At 45.4% G+C, this 23,359-nt stretch overlaps 2 protein-coding genes and 4 non-coding genes across 6 annotated transcripts; 5 read left to right on the top strand and 1 right to left on the bottom strand.

Moving 5' to 3' along the window:
• Positions 1-900: 900 nt before the first annotated feature.
• On the top strand, positions 901-5,445 carry HSPA8 (heat shock protein family A (Hsp70) member 8). Its single transcript, XM_053452109.1, has 9 exons — positions 901-1,053; positions 1,910-2,119; positions 2,250-2,455; positions 2,544-2,696; positions 2,992-3,547; positions 3,754-3,956; positions 4,062-4,260; positions 4,486-4,718; positions 5,022-5,445. The coding sequence occupies exons 2-9, from the start codon at positions 1,915-1,917 to the stop codon at positions 5,208-5,210; spliced, it is 1,944 nt and encodes a 647-aa protein (XP_053308084.1). The 5' UTR covers positions 901-1,053; positions 1,910-1,914; the 3' UTR covers positions 5,211-5,445.
• LOC128470798 (small nucleolar RNA SNORD14) lies at positions 2,777-2,875 on the top strand. The gene has a single exon (XR_008346066.1). It is a non-coding gene; the product is annotated as a small nucleolar RNA SNORD14 (small nucleolar RNA).
• On the top strand, positions 3,588-3,686 carry LOC128470800 (small nucleolar RNA SNORD14). The gene has a single exon (XR_008346067.1). It is a non-coding gene; the product is annotated as a small nucleolar RNA SNORD14 (small nucleolar RNA).
• Positions 4,291-4,389, top strand: LOC128470796 (small nucleolar RNA SNORD14). Its single transcript, XR_008346064.1, has one exon. It is a non-coding gene; the product is annotated as a small nucleolar RNA SNORD14 (small nucleolar RNA).
• Positions 4,744-4,838, top strand: LOC128470797 (small nucleolar RNA SNORD14). Its single transcript, XR_008346065.1, has one exon. It is a non-coding gene; the product is annotated as a small nucleolar RNA SNORD14 (small nucleolar RNA).
• A 12,954-nt stretch (positions 5,446-18,399) lies between the features above and the next one.
• On the bottom strand, positions 18,400-22,326 carry MIIP (migration and invasion inhibitory protein). Its single transcript, XM_053452386.1, has 9 exons — positions 22,171-22,326; positions 21,407-21,769; positions 21,057-21,135; positions 20,015-20,126; positions 19,661-19,725; positions 19,452-19,578; positions 19,269-19,365; positions 18,687-18,812; positions 18,400-18,582 (listed from the first exon to the last, which is right to left on the bottom strand). The coding sequence occupies exons 1-9, from the start codon at positions 22,324-22,326 to the stop codon at positions 18,475-18,477; spliced, it is 1,233 nt and encodes a 410-aa protein (XP_053308361.1). The 3' UTR covers positions 18,400-18,474.
• Between the last annotated feature and the right edge of the window lie 1,033 nt (positions 22,327-23,359).

Consider the following 23,359-nt stretch of genomic DNA (forward strand, 5'->3'; position numbering starts at 1 on the left):
ATTCAGCCCCGCTGTATGGATTTTCTATAGTATTCCAAGTAAAACGTGACACACGGTCGTCATGGAAAAAAACAAACAGAATGTGAGCGGCGGAGTAAGGAATGGAGACCTTTAATAGGAAACCTGAATGGAAAATGTATATTATTTATATTAAATGTCTCCGGGTTAAAAGCAGATCTGCCTATATACCGGTGTGTGTATATAATATGATGGTATAATAATAATTATAACTAACACAGAGAACCTGAGTCCTCAATACACAGGCAAGGGGTTCTGCAGCGGTTTAGGATTTATTTAGATTAACAAAAAAAATCCACAGAACCACATTTTAACTCATACTAATTCAGTTGCCTTGACAACTGGCACATTGCACTACCGCCCGTTGGGATTGGCGGGTGATTCCCGGCTAGATAAAACCCCTCCCTTTTTACGTCACCATAATGTGAGCGGCTTTTCAATGTCGCATGCCGGGCTGTAACCCCACCCCAACTGCCGGGGTCCGCCATTTTGGATCAGGGCAAACCTTATTTCGACTTCTACTTTATTCTTATAATCAATAAAAAAAATGTATTCCAGCCGCCATGAACGATTCAGTCAGCAAAGGTTTAGGAATGGCGGAATGTGTGCGCCGGCGGGGGTGTTTGGCTCAGACTAAGATTAGTTTGATGAATGGATACTCTTTTAACTCCTTCATTCCGTTCTCAGAAACACATTTAGTAAGATAACGACCCGCGCGTTCATGTTTGTTCTGGCCGACGGCTGGTTATATATCGTTTAATATGCCCCAAATAAACATGGCCGCCCAGAGACTAAGGAACTGCCTGCAGCCGGCTCTTTGTGTGGAGTAGGAATGTTCCAGAAGTGGGAGGGGTGTTCTGTCAGGCGGTTCCGGAGAGCGCTGCCATTGGTAGAAGGGGAAAGTGACGCTGGGAAATTCTGGAAGGTTCGGAGCCGGTATATAAAGCGAGCCGGCCGGAATTACAGTCTCATTCTCCTCGACTTCAGCTCGGAGACGGCGAGCAGCTCAGCAACGGCAAGACCCAGAAAAACAGAGTGAGTTTGCGCTTTACGGCCTGGCTTAGTGCTCGTATTATTGTAATGTTATTGTTGGGTTTACGGGTTTCTTTAGAATGTTTTATGGTTTATTTTTCGACTCTTTATGGGTTAATGGCAATGCTTTAAAAAAGACTCAATGGGCCTCCTCCTAAACTTCCCTTTTATTGTGACTGGGGCTGTTACACAATACTGCGATCTGTTTTCAAGCGTTACTTGACAATCCTATAATCTGGTGATCATGGGGTGAAGTGGGGGTTATTTTGCCCCTATGGGTGGTAGTTGGGGGGGCATAGAATTGCCCTTTTCTGGCTCCTATTGGGTTAATCTGAGTTTAGGGCTTTGGGCTCATCTCTGCTGCCCTTCCCAGGGTTAATCAGGGTTTGTTTTACGGTAGCTGCAGATATTTAACCGGCCTCTCAGCTGCCATTAACTTCAAGGTGGCTTTTATTTAATTGCCCTTGTTGGGGTTTGGTTTTTTTTTTTTTTTTTTGCCTCTTTAGCGGCAAGAAGCCATTATGTGCCCTTGTGGAGGCTGTTGCCATGTGCGGGAGGCTACCTAGAAATGCCCCTCCCAGCCTAATCTATTCTTGCCTCCCCCCACCCAGGTCACATGGTTTAGCCGCAGCGCAAGATGGCTGCTCCCTCCATAGCAGAACAAAATGGCTGCCCTGGAGGCCATGTGGCTTCTCATTTAAAGGGGATATTTGTCTAATTTAAAGAGGCTGCAGCTTTATTATTGGGCAAAATAAACTGCTCAGTAGCCCCTCCTTTAAATTACTAAACAGTTTTAGGTCCCTATGGTGTCTCTGGGTCAGTTTTTGGCTGTCATGGTAACGCCTTTTCCTCTCCGCAGTAACCATGTCTAAAGGACCAGCAGTCGGTATTGATCTTGGCACCACTTACTCCTGTGTGGGAGTCTTCCAGCATGGGAAAGTGGAAATCATTGCCAACGACCAGGGCAACAGAACAACCCCCAGTTATGTGGCCTTCACAGACACCGAAAGGCTCATCGGTGATGCAGCCAAGAACCAGGTTGCAATGAACCCCACAAACACCGTTTTTGGTAAGTTTTTATTTGACTGGATTTTGGTGTCCTTAATTTATCTTCACCTAGAGATATGAAGCCTGTCGGCAAGAACTGGGCACAGACATTTTGCTTTTTGAGGCTTAACCTGGGGTTATTTTCCTTTCAGATGCCAAGCGTCTGATTGGTCGCAGGTTCGAGGATGCCGTTGTGCAGTCTGACATGAAGCACTGGCCTTTCAATGTCGTCAGTGATGGGGGCAGGCCAAAGGTCGAGGTCGAATACAAAGGAGAAACAAAGTCCTTCTACCCTGAGGAGGTGTCTTCTATGGTTCTAGTAAAAATGAAGGAAATTGCTGAGGCTTACCTTGGCAAGGTGAGTTGATTAGAGGTCACGTACAATTAAGTCCTGCATTTTGGTCTGCAACTCTTAAGTCACGGTGTATGTCCTCATTTTCTTCCAGACCGTGTCAAATGCCGTTATCACTGTCCCAGCTTACTTCAATGACTCCCAGCGCCAGGCAACAAAGGATGCCGGCACCATCTCTGGTCTGAACGTCTTGCGTATCATCAATGAGCCAACTGCTGCCGCCATTGCTTATGGTTTGGATAAGAAGGTAAATGTCTGCAGGTGTCTCTTGTGCACTTTGGTGTCTAAAACGCCTAATCCCCCATCTGTGCGCCAAGTCCCTTACGATCGCTGTGATGAATGATTTCCAAAGCCATTCGTAGTTTCCACCAGACCAGAGTCGCAAGGCTCATGATGGTTCAGTACCTTCCTTGGATGTCTGAGCGATTTTTACAATAACTTCAGGTTAACTTCTCATAAATAAGACAGCAGGGCGTTACGGGCAAGATGTCAAAATGTATATATTGTGGATGTGTGAACTTCATGTATGCCTTTCTTTCTAGGTTGGCGCAGAGAGAAATGTGCTCATTTTTGATCTTGGTGGTGGTACTTTTGATGTTTCCATCCTGACCATTGAGGATGGTATCTTTGAAGTAAAGTCAACAGCTGGTGACACTCACTTGGGTGGTGAAGACTTTGATAACCGCATGGTGAACCACTTTGTCGCTGAATTCAAGAGGAAGCACAAGAAGGACATCATTGACAACAAGAGAGCTGTTCGCCGTCTCCGCACGGCCTGTGAACGTGCAAAGCGTACCCTTTCATCAAGCACCCAGGCCAGCATCGAAATCGATTCTCTGTATGAAGGTATCGACTTCTACACGTCCATCACAAGAGCCCGTTTTGAGGAACTCAACGCTGATCTCTTCAGAGGCACCCTGGACCCCGTAGAAAAGTCCCTCCGTGATGCCAAGCTGGACAAGTCCCAGATCCATGACATCGTGCTGGTTGGTGGCTCCACCCGTATCCCCAAAATCCAGAAGCTTCTTCAGGACTTCTTCAATGGAAAGGAGCTGAACAAGAGCATCAACCCTGATGAGGCTGTCGCTTACGGTGCAGGTATGTTCTGGGACTTTATGGGCTTTTTAGGCTCTTGTGTTCGCCATGATGAATGATTTCCGAAGCCATTCGTAGTTTCCACCAGACCCGAGCCGCAAGGCTCATGATGGTTCAGTACCTTCCTTGGATGTCTGAGCGACCTCTTGAGTTGAAGTTCTTCGTGAATAGTTGTGGGTCCTCCGTTAACTTGGTGTTTTTTCTCTCAGCTGTGCAGGCGGCCATCCTCTCTGGTGACAAGTCTGAGAATGTCCAGGACCTCCTGCTGCTCGATGTCACTCCTCTGTCTCTGGGTATTGAGACCGCCGGTGGTGTCATGACTGTCCTGATCAAGCGTAACACAACCATCCCCACAAAGCAGACCCAGACCTTCACCACCTACTCCGATAACCAGCCCGGTGTGCTGATCCAGGTAAGAACGGTGTCTAAATAAGGCTACAAATGCACATTCTTGCAGTTATTATTCCTTAGTTTAGATTCTTGACACAACTCATTAATGACACTTTTACCACTGTAGGTGTACGAGGGTGAAAGAGCCATGACAAAGGATAACAACCTGTTGGGTAAATTCGAGCTGACTGGCATCCCTCCAGCTCCCCGTGGTGTTCCTCAGATCGAGGTGACATTTGACATCGACGCCAACGGTATCTTGAACGTGTCTGCCGTGGACAAGAGCACCGGCAAAGAGAACAAGATCACAATCACCAACGACAAAGGTAACGCATCAGCTCCCGACTTCCACTCAGTCGCCATGATGAATGATTTCCAAAGCCATTCGTAGTTTCCACCAGACCAGAGTCGCAAGGCTCATGATGGCTCAATACCTTCCTTGGATGTCTGAGCGACTTCTCCGTCCTTCGCATAGAATCTCCCGAATCATGTGTTGTGTCTTATGTCAGCGATGTCGGTCCTGTACTAAACCAGATTATCTCCTTCTGTAGGTCGTCTGAGCAAGGAAGACATCGAGCGCATGGTCCAGGAAGCCGAGAAGTACAAGGCTGAGGACGAGAAGCAGAGGGACAAAGTCTCATCCAAGAACTCCTTGGAGTCCTACGCATTCAACATGAAGGCTACCGTGGAAGATGAGAAACTCCAAGGCAAGATCAGCGATGAGGACAAACAGAAGATCCTGGACAAATGCAACGAGGTCATCTCCTGGCTGGACAAAAACCAGGTACGCAGCAAACCTCTGCCGCCGGTCGCTGTGATGAACGATTTCCAAAGCCATTCGTAGTTTCCACCAGATGCCGAAAGGCGCATGATGGCTCCGTACCTTCCTTGGATGTCTGAGCGACTCTTACTCTAATCAATGCATTTACTGCGGGGGCAGATATTGGGGCTCCTTATCCCATGGGGGGGGTGGGGGCAGATATAATGCCTTGTCTCCCAGCTGCTTGGGGTAAATACAGGGCATTGTGCTTCTCTGGTCATGGTGGGTATGATAGAAATTTAACCCTTCTCTTTCCTTTGTTTTCAGACTGCAGAGAAGGAAGAGTTTGAACACCAGCAGAAGGAGCTGGAGAAGGTCTGCAACCCCATCATTACCAAGCTGTACCAGAGTGCGGGTGGCATGCCAGGGGGTATGCCCAGCGGCTTCCCCGGTGCTGGCGGAGCCCCCTCCGGAGGAGGAGCGTCATCCGGCCCCACCATTGAAGAGGTCGATTAATCGAACTGGAAAGGCATTCGTTCCTCCAGGGGTTACTTTCTTTTTTTTCGCTCTGGGGCACAATTTGTATCGAATGGTTGTTCAAAGTTTATTTCCCACACGAGCTGCTGTAAGTTTATTTGGGGCATTAATACTTGAAGTCACTCCACGTTGCAGGAGATAAGAACGCCATTGCACTTTATCTGTACTGTAACAAACTGGGTCCAGGCGAATAAAAAAACTATTTGGCAACATATGCAGCTTTTTGCTTCTTATTGCAGCAGCTGGGTGGCTGTTCTTGCGCACTGCAGGTAAATCCTTTGTGTCAGCGAGCGAACTGCTATGGCCTCTATGCTGCGTCTGCAGGGGGTGCTGATGAGCCAAGTAACTAAAAATTTAATGCTAAACCTGTGTTCAGTGTGACATCATAGCGCAGGTTCTCAGGGCAGAATATGTTGGCACCGCTGGGGCTTCGGAGCAGAGGAGGCAGTATAAATGGTTTGGGGTAACGCATATATATTATATACTGTGCTGGGGGGTGATACACAGCGCTACACCCCCACAACATCTACGAATTGCGTCTGATTAAACAAAGGGGCTCTCCATGTTCTGATTTGGGGTTAAATGCTGACTAGGTGCAGAACCACACCTGAAGACTAACAATATGGCAGAAGTTTATGCCCCATCTGGGTTATTGTAACCCCCCCCCCAGCACTGCAGTTGCATTAATCACCATTCCTCATCTGCTGCTCAACTCACCCTCCAGAATAAATTTCCTGACCGATACAGCCCTTAACTCCATACTGCCTCTCCCCACCCTCCATATCACTACCCTCCTCATTGACCTGTACACTCTATACCTGCATCTGATGCCATCTGTCACCTCTTTGCCCCCCCCCGTGTTTAGGATTTGCCCCTCATTACTTCCTTTCATCAGACTTTCTAGTATACAAGTTTCAGTAACTATCTTTTTATGAGAAGCGCATATCATTCACACCTAACACACACAGCCGTCCTATTCAAACCATCAGTGAGAAACAACCTCCTAAAGATCTTCCAGACCCCATTAACATGCCCTAAAGTTCCTCTCCTTTGCACTTGGCCACCAGAGGGCGGTTCACTCAACCAGCTGCCATCTGACACCCGGTGGGGTAGTTATTGCTGTCGTGGGTGGGGGGGGTCCAGTTAGAGTCGAGCCAGCTGCTTTTCACTGGACTTTTAGAAGTTTCCAGCAGAAGCCTTAGAACCAAGTTTTCCTCAAAATAAACAAATGATCCCAAACAAAAATGTTAAAATCCTAATTTTATTTTTCACGCAATACATTTATTTTCGTGGCCTGTGTCCGCTGCGGCCCCCCATCCTTAATAATGTTCCTGGTTATACGGTATCTTCTGCGTGCGTTACTGTCTGTCTCCACGCAATTCCTGGGCGATTTGGGGTAAAAAAACAAACAAAATACAACTGATGTTTCTAACCCATTGAAGGCCGGGGTTCGTGTTTGGAAAGGAATTGTCTTTTCCTCCATGTTTTGCGACATCAACCCCCCCCCCCCCAAGAGGCGTTCATAAAATGTCAGCTCAAGGGGCAAAGCGTCTCGTGTTTAACTTTTTTCCCTGCACCCAAGACGTGAGTCCTTTTCATGGGGCCCGGGGTGTGGATGCTGAAGAGCTCCTTGTAGGCGGTCCCAACCTTTCCTCCAATCACAGTCTTACTGGATTGAAAGAACGATACACCGCCAGGCTTTCTTGGGATGATAGGAGTGGAAGTCGAGCAGGTTGTGAGAACTGTGCTTGTGCCCCAATTTAGTTTGACACTATCTCCAACTGCAAAGATTAACCAACGACACGCCGTTATTACCCTCTACACCCCACCATGACCTCCCCATTAACTCTTTTAGCGCTAGCGTGATGGCCGTGTCCCCTGCGGCACACCAGGGTTCAATGGAGAAGAAGAAAAAAAGGCAGCATGATTTCGACGTCTTGTAACTTTGTATCAGTGTCTAGTGATGTCATAACCGTTCATGCTGATACCCGGCTGTCCAGGTTTGGTTCCTCGGCTTTGTGGTCCGTTGCTGACCGGTATCTTCCGATGATGTCTCCTCGGGACGAACCGCCGTCACATGAACTCGGTGTCCTCGCGCTGACCCCCGACTTACACGCATAACGCCGAGGAATCGTTTTTGGGGTCTACGCCATTCTTTGCTGCTTCTTCTTCAACCGAAATCCTGAGGTCGTTAACCGCTTCGGTGCTGGATTCCTGCTGGGGGTAACGCGTGGCAAACACCGCGGCTTCCTCCCGGGCGGCAGCGCCAGTCTCACCGTCGGAGGATATCGTTACCTGACGCTTTGGGGCGTCGGTGATGGATCCCACGAGGACGGTGTCTGCCTTCATGATGTAGATCTTCTCTGTATCAATAAAAAATAAACAAAGTAAATCACGGCAGATAAGAGGCCTCTTCTACGCTTCCCACAGAACTCGCCGGTAGATTGGCCCCATCCGGCCCCCGTCTAGTTGCCCGTTTCTCCTGCTGTAAAGACTCAAACCTTAATCAGTCGTTGGTCTCGTCTTAGATTCAGGAGCCGTATGCCCATCCCATCCTCACTGTATTACCCTCTATCTGGGAGGCAGTTCCACTCAGCTACTACCCTCAGTAAGTAAAACCTCCTTACATTACAGCTAAGCCTCTGGTTTTAGATTACGACCTCTTGTTGGAGGGAAGCTCATAGAGGCATGGAGGAGTGCGTTGGGAGCGGCTTGAACGCTCTGATGACCCCTTTGGCTCGGTGGCATTAGGGCAACAGAACAGTCACATGACCTTTGTGTTACCAGCAGGTACGGCGACTCTCACCAATTCTGTTGGTCAGGTGATCCCTCTCCCGCGCTTTATCTTTCTGAGCGACCGAGTCTCTCCGTTCTGGCGATGAGTTTTCCCGGCCGAGCAGCTCTTCTTCCTTCGACTCTTCGTGGAATTTTAGAACGACGGCATTCCTTTTCTGTAAAACATCAGAAACGTCCAAAAACAGGGCTTAGAAGAAATACTTAAATACTTTGAAAATTCCACCGAGAATTGCTATTTTTCTTGTTACCGTGGAATCTCGTGTATCCAGGAATGGAACGCTTCGCTCTTAGGATGTTCTGTCAAAAAAGAAATACTTACCCAGTGGGACTTATACGGAGCAAAACCTGGGGGGGAAAAACATATACAAACACTGTGAATATATAATCATTCATGCTGTAGTCATCTTTAAAGAGCTGACAGTTCTGTAGCGTTGTACAAAAGAAAACTTGTGAAAAACACTCTGATGACATCATATGAGCTCTGGCCACTAGAATACCATACATTCATCTTTAATTCATAGAATGGGAGAAGAATGCCACCATCATGATGTCATGGTAACATTCCTCACCTGATCATGACATCATGATAATGTCATGGTAATATTCTTCGCCCAATCATTACATCATTATGATGTCATTCTTCTCCTGATCTATACATTTAGGATGAATGGTTTGTACTCTAGTGACCGGGGCTTACAGGATCCATTCATCTTACATTTATAGCTGGGTGAAGAATGCCACCGTGACGTCATCATAATGATACGTTTAACTATGAAGTCTAATTGATGATGTCATAGAAGTTCTAGAAGCACGCTGAGATTTCTTACCGTTCTGAGTTATAAGCAATGGCTTCATCTTACATCCCTTCTGCTTCCAAACCAACAGAGAAGACGCGATCAGGACCGCCACGCAGATACAGCCGGCCAATACGTGCAGGGGATGCCATTCACCTGCAGAAACGATGAAATAGCAGCCAATCACGTCGCGCGTCCTCGTTTCGACTCGTTTGGTAGAAAAATCATATCCAGAAGACGTTGAGAACGTTCATTCACGTTGTGATATTGGGTGATCAGGATCCCCGTAGCGCCACCACCCAGCAGGGTGGAGAAAAGGGAGATCACCCCAACCAGCCCATTCTGCACAGCCCTCCACGGTTTCCTTCTGCCCGACGCCGGGCGTCCTATGATGTCATATCACGACACCGGGCGTCCTATGATGTCATATCGTAGGGACGGCGTGGAGGGGGCAGCTGGGGGCAACGCCAAAAGAGCAGGACGGCTAACCCGGGCCCTGGTGCATCTCACTCACCTGAATCCTCGTTAGCGATGTTGGTTGTAGCCAAAGAGAAATGCTGTGAATGGGTTGTTGGACTGGACTTGGTCTGCGCGGCCGCCGGTATACTGTGGGCCGTGGCACGTCTGGGGTACAGCGGGGTGGTGGGGGCTGAGTGGTTATTTGGGGGTTCGCCCGTAGACCTCTTGGATCCCCCGGGATCGTCACGCCGTCTGTTATTCGTGGAATCCGCATCGATAGAGGGTGAGTTTAATTTGGCACAGCTGACGGGAAAGCAATTAATTCATTAGGATTCATCATTTCTCCTTTGGTTGGTAAATTTGTGCAAATTTCCCCCAAAAAGAACCATTTGGCCGTCTAGTCTGCCCGTTTTTCCTGATATCCGGGACTCAAACCCCTACTTAAGGTTTTTGGCAGGAATATGTAATAATGGCGATTCACACCGATAATTCGCGCTTACCCCGTGCGCTGATCCGAGGCCGAAGACGAGTCAGGAGGGCATCTTTCACAGACAGTGTCACGCGTCTCATCGCCTGCAGACACAAAAATCACCATATTACATCAATATACAGATGCCAGGGCTATAAGAAGTTTATAAAATGTATGACATCACAGTCACGCTTTTATATATAAAACAGAGAATAGATTTATTCGCCCGCAACCAGAGTCCGGCCGGGAGGATACCAAGAAAAACATTCTGGGAACGTAAGAAAAGTAATAAATAATAATAATAATAATCATAATAATAAAAATAATCATAATAATAATAAAAATAATCATAATAATAATAAAAATAATCATAAAAAAATAATAATAACAATAATAAAAATAATCATAATAAAAATAAAAATAATAATAACAATAATAATAATAATAAAAATAATAATAACAATAATAATAAAAATAATCATAATAAAAATAATCATAATAATAACAATAAAAATAATCTGTAGATTTCCGTGTTTCGGTTAGTTTTAAACGTTTACGTATGGAGCCCGACGCGTTACCTTGGCGTTTCACGCCGTATCCGGCTCGGCACCGGCTGTGGGGTTTGCACCGAGCGCACGTGTTCTCGAGCGGGGTTTTGCAGTATAAGCCGGGCCGACACGTGCAGACGGCGTTGGCCTGCCCGGAACACGGCCGGATTTCAATGAGATCGGCATCTACGAGGAACACGGAGAACGTGAAAGGAACGCATACGGAACACGGGGCGAAAAAAATCGGGGTGAAAAAAATCCAGGAGAAAAGAAAATTCCGGAACAAACCAAAGCCTCATTGTCCCAAACGGTTCTATACTCAATGGCAGAATTTAATGCGCGATCTGGAACTAGAAATACAGTAACGGCAACGAATTGTTACGTTATTTACTACTTGTTACGTCCTGTTTACCCATTGTACAGCGCTACGGAATATGATGGTGCTACATAAAGCAATAAATAATAATAATAATAATAATAATAATAATGTACATCATTATCTCAATGACATCACAAAAACAAATTAAATGTAAATGCTGCGTACATTTTTGGTGCTAAATAAATAAAAGATAATAATAATAATAATAATAATAATAATACAAAATAATAATAGCAATAGTAGTAGTAAAAATAATCACAATAATAATAATATTAATAATAATATAAATTAATACAAATAATAATAATAATATTAATAATAATATAAATTAATACAAATAATAATAGCAATAATAATAATAACTTCCATGATATTGAGTTTATCTCCAACCCAGTTTAGAAATTCAGGGGTGGGGTGGGCAGGGACGGCAGTTGGCGCAGGGGACCCCGAATGAAGTTACCGTGTGAGCACTGGGTGCAGGACTGGCAGCGAGCGGCGTCCCAGTTAATGAAATACCCGTCGGGACAGGCTTCCCGGCAATCTCTCCTCTTATCTTTAACGCAGGGACGGCGTTTCTCAAAACCTGAACAAACAAAAATGGGGAATAAACAACAGAAATCCATAAAACATCTAATACGGCGGCCAATATATCAGCGCGACTCCTTATCGTACTGCCTGTGGGTAATAATGGAATGGCTCGGTCTTAATCGCCCAGCCGGACTCTCTGACTAATGAAAGTCTATGGAGGAACAGACTTCATTAGCATTGCCACAAATACTATGGGCAGTCACCTGGCAGAGATGGTACCCAATATACCCCATTTACGTTTAGTTTATCTTATGCGATAATTGATCCCAGCGGACAGGGGGTTAATGTATGTTTTTGCCACTGACCTGGAGGACACGCCGCGCAGCACTCCTTCCGCGTCTCGTTATAATAGTGAGAGCCGGGACACGGGGCGAGTCCACGAGTCTCCTTGGGTAAAAAACATAATATTTTATAGAAACATTTTTTTAATATTATTATTTTTATTTATTTAATTTATTTTATTTACTTTTTTAAAACTATGTGTTATTTAACTAATTTACTTTATTGATTTTTTTTTTTAAATTTGTATAATTATCGTACTTTTAAGTAAAGTCCTTTAAATTATAAATAAATAAAGCATTGAAGGAAATCTGAACGCCTCGGAAAGTCTGCGGATGATGAAATAAAAAGCAAAAAAGTATAATATGAGGTTTAAAAAACATTTCGACATTTAGAAGAAAAAAAATGGCCCATTCACCCCAAATGTCATCTCCAGTGAAGTCGCTGAGTTTCCCTCCTGCTCGCGGCTCACGGCAGATGGTGAGAAAACCTTAAACCACAAAAACCACGGCGCAGAACGTGGAAAAAAACCCTTTTATCATAAATCTCGTTGGCGCATCTGGCCCCGAAGACCCAAAAACATCTGCAGACTAAAATGGCAAAGAAACCGACGCAGAACTTCTGCTCTCTGAATGAGAAAATCCATATATATGTCTATCCCATGCATGTTTAATCCCCTCACTGTATTACCCTCTACCACCTCTGCTGGGAGGCTGCTCCACTTACCTACCACCCTCTCAGTAACGTAAAACATCCTTCCATTCCATCTAAACCTTTGATTCTCTATTTTTAGAGACCTTCAGTCCACATAATTGGATAAAAGACAAAAAAAACCGAATGATCCACATCAGCCACTGAATCAACTCAAATTACTAAAAAAAAAAAAGTTTAAAATTATAGATAAATTCACTCTAAAAATCTACTTTTATAAAATATCGCTCTGTTTGTCCAAATGGCTAAAATGTAGTTGAACGCATACCCAGGAACGCTCATGGTTTGCCCTCAAGTCTCAGGGTATTTTTGCCCCAATCTCAGAGTGACGGGGCAGATTCTCAGGATCCTATTCAGTTCCTTTTGCTCCCAGCGCGTTCTCATTGATCTCCCTGCTTGAATGCAGGTGACTCTTTAAGTGATCATTAAACAAAGACAAGTCAAGGTTTCACGTGAGGTATTAGAGCCATTCGGGTGACGCATTTCGCTGCGTGGAATCTTCGCGATGGGCTATTAAAGGGTTAATGGGGTATGAAGAGGAACACTGGGGCATTTAAACCAGAGGATCCCAACCCTTTGGTCCTCAGGACCCCGGAAAGAACAGAGACCCCCCTGTCGGTATAGGGGGGGGGCCGCGCGCATCAGAATGTTGAAGAATAGTTTCAGAATGAGAAGGAGATTCTGACAGCGAAGAAAGAAAAGCCCCCACGCGCCGCTCTATCGATGGAAATTCACGCGCGTTATCTTTTTTTTGTTAGATTGACTAATAAAATAACCCCCCCCGATCTAATAACCGATCCAAAAAGCCACAAAATGCACCAATCACCGAAACTTTCCGCTGCCGAATAATAAAAACTTATTTTTAATCTTTTTTTTTTTTTAAAAGTTATAAAAAATGTAAAAAAATATAAGAAAATGAACTGAATTGAAGACGTTGTTTTTTTAAATTGGTGTCCGATTTTATAATCAATAATCAGCGGATTGATTCCATTTTTAGGTTTCTTCGTTACCACCAAACGGGTGAGACCTGGTGGGTGAGAAACGCGTTGGGCGAGAGAGATCCGTTTCTGGTTTGTAAATTTATTATATATTCAACGCTGTATGATTGAAAAATAAATTAAATAAATAAAAGGTGGGCACGGAACCACAAGAGCTTACAGTCTATGGCAGCTTTTATGTATTTATGGCTGGCAGAGCATCTTGGGAATTGTAGTTCCAGGACAGCTTGGAGAGCCTGCGGCTGAAACCAATTCCTGACCAAAGGTTCGTCCTAACTAGAAACTTACAGAAAAAGGCAAATTGTTACGATCGAGGGGATCTCTTTATATCGCCCCGAAAATATTAGTATGGTGTTTGTTTGTTTTTAACCCTTTGCTGTTCTCATTCTCCTCTTACGTTATGGAGATTCCACTCACCTGGACGACCCCCACCACCAGAAATGCGATGATCACCACCAGAGACATCTCCATTCCTGCAGACGCCTCACGAGCCGGCAGCCACCCGGAACATCCCGAGGGGGTCTCACGCGCTCCGACTGCCGGGAGGTCTACTTCATGAGAGCAGAGAGCAGAGAGCAGAGAGCGTTCCGATGTCAGAGGCGCGGAGAATTAAAATGCGTTATTTTGTGCCAATTGATACATTTGCAGCTGGAATTCGCCGGCTTCCGTTGCTCCTGGGATGGCCGGGTCCTCTAATCCCGGAGAACGTCTCCTCTGGGTCAGGTCTAGAACCGTTCTGTCTCAATGGGTTCTCGCGATTCTCCGTGACCTGCCGACGTCGATGGTCCTCGAGTGACCTTGGAACCTTTTGTCCTCCTTGCTCTCCAAGTCTCTCCTGTTCCTTGGTCAAGTTTTTTTCTTTTAGAACTTCTCCGAGTTCTTGAAGTTGATGTTTTCCAGATCCTCCTTTTCCACCTTCGGTCGATGGTCCTTGAGTGACCTCAGACTCTTACGCCCACCTCGTTGCAGACAGGGGGTCCTCTGCCGAAGCCTTTACTTCAACTGTCCCTCGATGGCATTTTCTTCTTTGAACCTGGTCCAGCTGTAACCTAAACGCTCCTCTGAGCGACACGTCTCCTCTCTCCTCTCTCTCTCTCCTCTCTTCTCCCCTCTCTCCTCTCTCTCTCTCTCTCTCTCTCTCTCTCCTCTCTTCTCTCCTCTCTCTCTCCTCTGTCTCCCTCTCTCTTCTCTCTCTCCTCTCTCTCCTCCGCTATCTCTTCTCTCCTCTCTCTCCTCTCTCTCTCTCTATCTCTTCTCTCCTCTCGCTGCCGTTCTGATTCACAAAACCTGAGTCATTCAGAAAGCGGCGCCGAGTCGGTCTCATAACTGCTTAGCTGCTAACAGTAAACGGCGCTGCGCCGGCTCTCTTCTCACTGATTGGCCGTTTCATGGTTTGCTTGACGGTAAATAACAGACGTTCCGTTAGATTTGGAGCAAAGCAGTCATTTCACGCGAGAGCAGAAAACGGGCGACGAATTCCTCACAACCGCTTCTGCTGAAATCCTCAAAGATTCAGGGGCCGTATACATATCCCTGGATTACCCTCTACCACTTCTGCTGGGTGGCTGTTCCACTTATCTACCACCCTCTCAGGAAAGGAAACCCAGTTCTTCAAAATCCTAGTATACTCTGCAGGTAGAGCGGCTCGGGGAATATAATCCCCGCATATCATCGTTCACCAAGCTTGGGGTCTGAGGCTGAAAGGTTTAGAAAATACTCCGTTCTCCGAAACATACAAAAGGCAACTAATTGCGAATATAATTGTTTTAATGGGGGGGGGGTACCTCAACAAGATATCAACCGGATCCCCTAAAAATAGTTGGCAGTGAATTAAGCATCTTTACCACCCTTACTTAAAATTTATCATGGGAGCCACTGCATCAACTTCCTGCTCTCAGGATCCGGATCTTTATTCCTCCCCTGTGTTCCCCTGACTTATTGTGTAACGACAGAGAAGATGAGACGGGCTTTTTTGCCACAATTTGCCCCAGAACTCAACTCTATCGGGCAACGATTTCAATTATACTACAATATGAGAATGCAACAATTCCTCTTTCTCACCCCAAAAATCATTGACGAATGTTTTTTTATCGGAGGCGGCAATTCACAGATCAAATGAATAAAATAATAATAAAAAAAAGATCAAACCAAAGGGTTAAACCACTTTTTAGGAACATGAAACTATGAGAAGGTCGACGTTTTTATATATATTTTAGCTTTTATGTTATATCCGTTGTACAGCGCTACGGCGCATGGTGGTGCTATATAAAACAATAGATGATATTATTCACTATTCAACTACAGGGTTAAAAAAATTACTTTATTGGGGTAAATCCCAGCTACATTATTAATCATTTCCTGGAATACTTAGTTCCTAAAAAAGAAAATGTAATAATAAAAAAAAAAAAAGCGTTAATAAAATATATATTTTATTCATTTACAATTCATAGAAAATTAACGCGCATGCTTAACGAGTCATTTTCGGAAGTAGATCTCAAAAGCAGATAAATGTCAAATTAAGAAGAAAAAAGTTGTTTTTTGTTTTTTTTTTAAAAAATATTTTAGAAAATACAATTTTGTATGTACACTGGGGCCGCCAGCAAGAAAACATTTAAATGGTTAAAAAAAATGACATTAAACGTTATCTTCTTGGTTGAAAAAAGTTCCCATTTGTGTTATTGATCGGTTATCATTTTATCTCGAAAATTTGGGGAAAATCCCTTTCTTTAGGTTAAGAGAAGAAAAATAGAACGATTCACAGGGTTTTACTTCACTCGGAGGAAATGAAGAAAAAAAAAGGCTTTTTTAAAGATCTCGCAGCGACAGGAAATCGAATGAATATTACTTATTGATTAATATAGCGCCATCATACTCCGCAGCGCTGTACAACGGGCAATCAGACATAACAAGTGGCGCATAATGTGACAAATTGTAACAGAGATATTGGGGGATGAGGAGAGCCTCGCTCACAGGAGCTTACAATCTACAAGAACGATGGGGGATACCCCAGGTTATTTAACCAATAATCAATAAATCGGCACGGTTACCGCGATCAGAACATCTGATTCAGCTATCCCCGCCCCCAACAAAAAACATGTTCACTTCTGATGCATGAAACATATTTTTATTTCATACAATAATCAGTTTTAAAGTTACTTCTCAAAAAGATTTATTACATTGAAATTTTATTAACCCCTTAATGACAAAGCCCGTACATGTACGGGCTCAAAATGCATTGTTTTCAATGGGTTTAGGGACCACCCATTGTCCTTAAGGGGTTAAAATGTCATTTTTTGCACCTCTAAATGAAATATTGAAATATAAATCAATAAAATATAATGTTTTTTCTAATTAACAGATAAAACATTCAGATTATTGATAACGTGTAAAATAAATATCAAATGGGAAAAGGGATAATAGAGAATATAATTCACAGAGCACCAAGAAAAAAAGAGCGGGAGTTTAACCAAAACGTGAAACTTTCACCTAAAGCTCACGTTTAGGAATTAACCCCTCTGGGGACGGAGTCGCTGCGGAGTTCACTGAGAAATCTAAACTTTAATACGCATTCTTTAAAACATTAAAAAATATAGTACTTTAGGGAGAAGCTGCAGCTCCCTCCCTCCTCCATGGTCCAGCAATGCTCATCACCGATTGGCTGTTAGAGCAGCTAATTAGTGGCAGGAAAGCGCTGCCATTGAAGCCAATAGGAGCACTTTCTGCACACGGGGGTGTCGTGTAAGATCTCCCCGGAATGCGCGTCAAGACGGCATTAGAGATGACTGGAGATGAGTATACCATGGGAGTACGGGGGATGGGGATCGGGGCAAATGCATATGGGGGGGGTTTCTGCAGAATACCCCCCAAAGCATTTGCAATGGTGACGACGCGTACATTTAAAGGGGCCGTGCAGCTATTATGTGCATTAAAGTGCGGGGCCGAGCTGACCATTAGACTGCCGCGATCGCGCTCTGCTCCTGAGAGGTTAACTCGTTTCAGTCCCAGAACTGCTTGTTTTTCACTTTAACAGATTATGGGACAAAAACAGTCAAAGCGATCTCAGCCAAGTGATTCACATCAGTAGCAGCCGCTCATTCCGAGCCTCTAACGGCGAAGAAATACCAAGAACGACTCAAAACGACAGAATAAAAAAAATATAACCCCTAGCTGAGCCCACTGTCGTGGTGTTAACCCTTTGAGTACTGATGACATTAACGGCTTCATGGCTTTAAGCCCAGAAAATGAGCAAAACGTAGAGAATCTAGATCGAGCGCCTCTTTACCGCAAGAAGGTGGCAGAAAGCCAAAAACAGGCGCTAAAATGGGACAAGACCTTTAAAAACGGTGTTACGCAATCAGATTACGCTTAACGGGCAGACGGTGACTTTTCGCTATTTGGTTGGTTTTGGTTTTTTTTTTTACACGAGGAAATAACAGAAAAAAAAAAAACGTCTTATTCGAGCCTCGTAATGAAGAAAGGGCCAGGAGACCGGGGGGGGGGGTCTCCGATTGCTTGTTTCCTTTGAGCCCCCAAACAGGAAAGCGACAATTAAACCTGGCGATGGGGTCCCTTTAAACCCAAGCATTGGTTAAACTACTTAGCCATATATGGGCATATAGAGCAGGGAGGCAAAGAATGGGTTAAGGAAGTTCCATTTCTTAAAGATAGGGGGGGGGGGTCGACCGGCAGCTGCCGTTAAGTGCAACGCTGCGGAATATGACGGCGCTATATAATACAATATATACAAGGTCCAAGTTGGAGTTTCAGATTCCGTTTCATATCAGAAGCGAGTCGTTCTCACTCTGAGTGTCTCCTCCGGCATTTCATTTTACTGCCCAGAATAAGAACCACAGAATGAACGCTTTCACTCAGCGGCAGAAACCCCGGGGGGGGGGGTTGGGGGGGGCTAGGTTACCTTCTTCCGTCCTACACAGATAAGGAAACCCTCCGGCCAAACGGTGCTCCGGGGGCCGGCTATCCATACACACCAAACATACACAACGTATTCACGCCGCCCGTGCCCTCTGCGCAGAATAACGGGCGCTTAGCAATAGAGCGCGGAGAAATTTCGGCAAAATATAGAAAAAAAATGTCTAATTTTTAATATCTTTTTTTTTTTTAAACGCAGGCGAATCCCAGAAACAAACTTTATATTAGTGAAATCCCGCTTGTCGAGCTCCAGACCAGAACGCGGAACGCGAGGCTCGAGCCGCCGGAAAGCGTCAAACGTTGCCCGGAAATTTCGCTTTACTGCGCTGAAAAAAGGCAGAACGGGACATATTGAGCAGATTTTCCGATCTCGCCCTCGATGCGTAATAAGAAATATTATCCTGCAAAATAAAATAAAAAAATATTCAGAAATAATATAAAATACATATTTATGATGTGATAATTAATTATAAATTAATTATATAACCCCCCCCGGGCTCCTTACCAGGCTGGCGTGATCCATCGGCACCGGCGCTGGCGCGACATCGGGGTCCGTGGAAGAGCGGAGGTCCAGACTGGTTACACGGAGCTCACCGGAAGGAACCGAGTTTTCCCATCCAGCTAAACAGTGCTGATAACAATAAAGCGATTTATCAAACTGGGACGGGGGTCAAACGCTTGGAATCCCCCCCCCAAATACACAAATAAACCGCCGGCGATATAATAAAATAACAAAGCTTCTCTGCAGATTATTAGTCGCGGATGAAGGAAAATCCCCTTTATTGGGAGTTAATGAACAAAACTATTAGCGCTTAAAAAGAGGATAATCGATATGAACCGATATTATCCATGGGGCGTATTCACTAAACGGTGCGTTGTGCCGAGTGAGTATGGAAGCTGAACGCAGCGTGATGCGCAAACCCCTCCCGGGTCACACGTTGGGGACGAGAGGCACATTCAGTCCGTCATGGCTTCTGATTCTCGACCAGCGATGGGGCCCGGAGGCCAAACCGGCTTCGTCGTGCAGCACGAGCCCCCCAGCTCTCCGGCCCCGTGACGGTTTGTGTTACCTGCGCATGTTACTTACGGAAGGCAAGGCGAGGCTGTCCGTGGGGTCGAAGCTCTTCCTCCTGTGCGCTTTGTATTTGTAAGGCGGCAGAAGAGTGGATCGGGGGATGCTGACTCTGAAATAACACACAAGGGGTTAATTTAACCCTGCAGGAGCCAGAGCCGAGGACGCCGGCAGATCACATCCCGCTAAGCGACGTACCGGACGTATGCCGGCGGCTCTTCTGCCAGGTGCCGCTTGGACCGGCGCTTCTTACAGACGGGGCAGGCGGACTCCGGACCGACGGGCGACGCAAACAAGCGATTGTTAACGCGATAGCAGTAGATACCTGGAACGCAAACAATCGTTACTGCGAGCTCGCATTCCATGTTCCAGCACTCGGAATACGTTAACGAAGGGTTAATTCTTACACTGATGGGTGTCAAGCGAGAGACTCGGCCCCTCGTCAGACCCCGAAGAATCTCCATCGTCTGATCTACAAAAAAAACAATAAAAATAAAAATTAAGTTTTATTATTATTATTATTATTTTAATGCAAAGTTCTGCTAGCAAATGTACTAAAAATTTATATAATTTTGGTTATTATTTTTTTTTATCTCTGTGGGTTGGCAAAAATATTTTTCTGTAGTAGGAAAAATCACAGCCTTTTAGGAAAACAATATTAAAAAATAATACATATATATATATATTGAGAGAGTTAAATATGTTGTTCTATTACATACATGTACGTAAGCCGCCCGCACACGTCTGTGCGTAACACTCACCCCGGGTAGCATTCCTGCACGCATTCGGCTCGGTTGACGCGTCGGAATTCGCCGATTTCCGAGAAGAAGTGGTCGGGTCTGTCGGCGATCGGGGAGTTTAACTCCAGGACCCCTGCGAGAAAAATCACAATGAATCCCCGTGCAGAGATAATGACTATTTTTGCCTTAAAATATCTTTTTTTTTTTTTTTTTTTAACGTAATACTGCAATATTAGGTCATAGAGCCCAGCTTCCTGGAGCTTGGAGGTGGAGTGTCACTCAAACTGGCAGCGCTACTGAGCATGTGCAGAGTTCTGAGCATGAGCAGTCTGCATTCCCCGGGGGTCCCAGCTCTGGATCCCGCAGACCCCGGAGGGACCGTTTATCTCCCCGCTATTGTTAAGTTGCTGACCGATTCCGGGGAGGAAATTGAATAAGGAATATGCGTTATTATTTATTGTGTTATATATCGCCATCATATTCCGTAGCGCTGTATCTTTCTGAGGAATCGATGCCCTGAATATATTTTCCGTTCCGGTTCTTTTATTTTTTCGTTTCATTGGCTTCGTTTTCCTCTCAGACACTTTCAATGTTTTGCAATTCTGTAATTTAAGGTCGGGTTTTGTGGTTGGCCGGGGAGATAAGAATTTCTAGAATAATAAAACCCCCACGCGATTCCACCCAGATACATTCAGTCTGTGAAACGGCACGGAAACCGCACGACGGGCCGACGTTACGTGTAAATACCGGGTCAGGGCATCGAAGAATGACGTTTTTAACACTTTAATGAGGGGTGGTAGATAAGTGGAACAGGCTCCCAGCAGAAGTGGTAGAAGCTAAAAAAGTGAGGGGATTTAAACATGCCCTCCAAAACGGATCGCCCTCCAAAACGGACGGCGATGCCCAGGCAAGGTGTGGCCCTCAGTGGCTTTTTGGCCCCTTGTGAGATTATAATTTCTATCATGATCACCAAGGCCTCCAAACCCAGCGGCTCCTGATTTAGGCGACGTTGCCCGTTCAGTGCCGCCGATAGATATATGATAAGCACACGTTTCATACTCACCAGCTATCCAATCATAGCCTAGCAGCGGCCGGGATGCCCATGCCCCCTGGTGGCCGGCCGTGGTACTGCCGTTATCTCTCTGCAAGGAAGCAAATGAAAGCGTATCATACCGAGCTCTATCACTCTCATCACGCTAAGCCGGCCACAGGTAGCGACGATCGACCCGCCTGACGGTGCAATGGCTTCAGAGTCTCTGTTTACGTATTTGTGCAGGAATTGGGGTGAATTAAATACGTTTTTGGCGGATTACAAGCAGACGGCTGTACATTCTATACGTTGGAGGCGTTCGGCGTCCGGAGACGCGGCGGCCACATTAGCCATTAGTAATGGTGAAGACCCCCCCCCCGTACCTTTGAATCTCTGTTCCTTGGGGTGACGAGGATAGATTTTGGGGTCCGGATGTTTCCTTCGTCGTTGAGTCGATGTACATACTGTTGTGGTGGAGACTGGCACATCTCCCCAGCGTCGCTGGTAGGGAGGGCCGAGCTGCTCCGGAAGGAGAGACGTTTCACCGGAGTCTGGATTTTAACGGCGCGTTCCGGCTCGTCCTCCGACCTCTTGTGACGCGGACTCCGCACGTCTTTTGCTCGTTGAGAGGATGCGGGAGCTTCGCAGATCTGCACGGCTCTCCTTGGAGCGATGAGGGACCCCCGAGCGGCCGGAGCCATGGAGTCCCTATCTCTGGTCGGACCTCTTCCAACGCGGACCCCATTCTGGAACAACGTTATACCGAGTTACCCGTAGCAAGAAGCAGAGCTTTGGGGTCTCTTCTTCAGACGTATTATAATATAATAACCATATGGTTGAAGAAGAGGCCTCGATAGTCTCCAAAGCTTGCAATCTATTATACTTCAGTTAGCCAATGAAGGGATCATCTTTCCCAAATCCCGCAACAACGTCGGAGTTCAGAGTGTTCAGGAGCCGTATGTCTATCCCATGCATGTTTAATCCCCTCACTGTATTACCCTCTACCACTTCCGCTGGGAGGCTGTTCCTCTTATCCACCACCCTCTCAGTATCTGTCAATATCTTTCTGGAGATGGGGGTCTCCAGAACTGCCCCCCACTGATCCAGGTGAGATCTACTTGAGAGGATTCCAAGAAGCGGCTCTCACCTTATTTAACGCTCCGTTAGTATCGGTCTGGGACACCGAGCCGCGCGCAGACTGCCCTCCACCGAGACGCACTTTCATAAACTCTTCCCGTTTCATTTTTAAACGATCCAGGAGAGATTTATTTGCTCTGCGGAGATCTTCGAGCTCGTCAGACATGGCGGCCGGCGCTTACTCAGGAAATATCCCCAAAAATGTATTTTTAGGAAACGCTGAAACAAAGCAAATAAAAAAAAAACATTTCCATTAACTGATTATCCGGAAAGATTTATAATTCTAACCCATTTCATTGTCCAGGGGAAGATTTGGGGGCACAGACTGGCTGCGCATGCTCGGGTATATCGGTCTATGCCGTGTTCTATAAAAGACCTATCCACATATTGCTTTGGCGGAGTCTGCCTCTGTGGGCCAGCGGAACTTAGTGCGCCAAAAGGGGGTCCCACATTATAATAATAAATAGTAAATAATAATATAAATAATAAAATACTAAAGAATAATAATAAATAATAACATTAAATAACAATAATACTAAATAGTAAATAAAATATTATTTATTTTGATTCCGTATTTAGTATTCTTACTATCATTATCAATAGTAATAATAAATACTAAATAATAAGAATAAATAATATTGTTATTTCGGACGCATCGCCATGATAGGCCAGAATTACTGGGAGAACGGTTAATTCTCTCCGGGTTAGAAAAGCATGAGGATTGTGGGAGTCGTTGTCAGTCCTGGTGTTTTGGTTTTATTTTTTGGCCTCTGTTCTGACCCCGCCAGCCTTCCACGGTCCAGTCTGGCAGAATATGGGTTAACACGGATTCATACAGGATAAATACGGGCAAGGATAGAGCGGGTTAACCCTTTAAAAGCCAGATGGTAAAGTACCACACACAGCATAGTTAACCCTTTTAATAACAAAACATAGCAACCCACCCAGGACAAAATGCCTGGTCCCCCCACTGCGAATCGCTTTACGGCAATGTGTGCGCAGGCCAGGTGGACTGTAATTATTAGTAAATCCCATGTGTGGCCCCTGAGCTGCTGGGGTCAGAAGCCCCGAACACTCACCTAAAAACAGCCGGTTAACCCTTTCCCATAGCCAGTATTCCCGAGTAACACTCACCCTCCGCGATCACTCGCCTTTTGGGGATTTAACCGGGGACCAGCGGCAGTTAAAGCGGACACGCT

Source organism: Spea bombifrons, chromosome 12 (genome assembly GCF_027358695.1).
Source record: "Spea bombifrons isolate aSpeBom1 chromosome 12, aSpeBom1.2.pri, whole genome shotgun sequence".
NCBI lineage: Eukaryota > Metazoa > Chordata > Amphibia > Anura > Pelobatidae > Spea > Spea bombifrons.

Excerpts from the sequence above, each read along its gene's own strand:
- HSPA8 (XM_053452109.1), top strand. The coding sequence starts at position 1,915 with ATGTCTAAAGGACCAGCAGTCGGTATTGATCTTGGCACCACTTACTCC. Across the intron at positions 3,548-3,753 it reads GGCTGTCGCTTACGGTGCAG|CTGTGCAGGCGGCCATCCTC; the intron begins GTATGTTCTGGG and ends TTTTTCTCTCAG. Across the intron at positions 4,719-5,021 it reads CCTGGCTGGACAAAAACCAG|ACTGCAGAGAAGGAAGAGTT; the intron begins GTACGCAGCAAA and ends CTTTGTTTTCAG.
- MIIP (XM_053452386.1), bottom strand. The coding sequence starts at position 22,326 with ATGTCTGACGAGCTCGAAGATCTCCGCAGAGCAAATAAATCTCTCCTG. Across the intron at positions 20,127-21,056 it reads AGGCTATGATTGGATAGCTG|GGGTCCTGGAGTTAAACTCC; the intron begins GTGAGTATGAAA and ends TTTTTCTCGCAG. Across the intron at positions 18,813-19,268 it reads ACAGCCTCGCCTTGCCTTCC|CACTGTTTAGCTGGATGGGA; the intron begins GTAAGTAACATG and ends TATTGTTATCAG.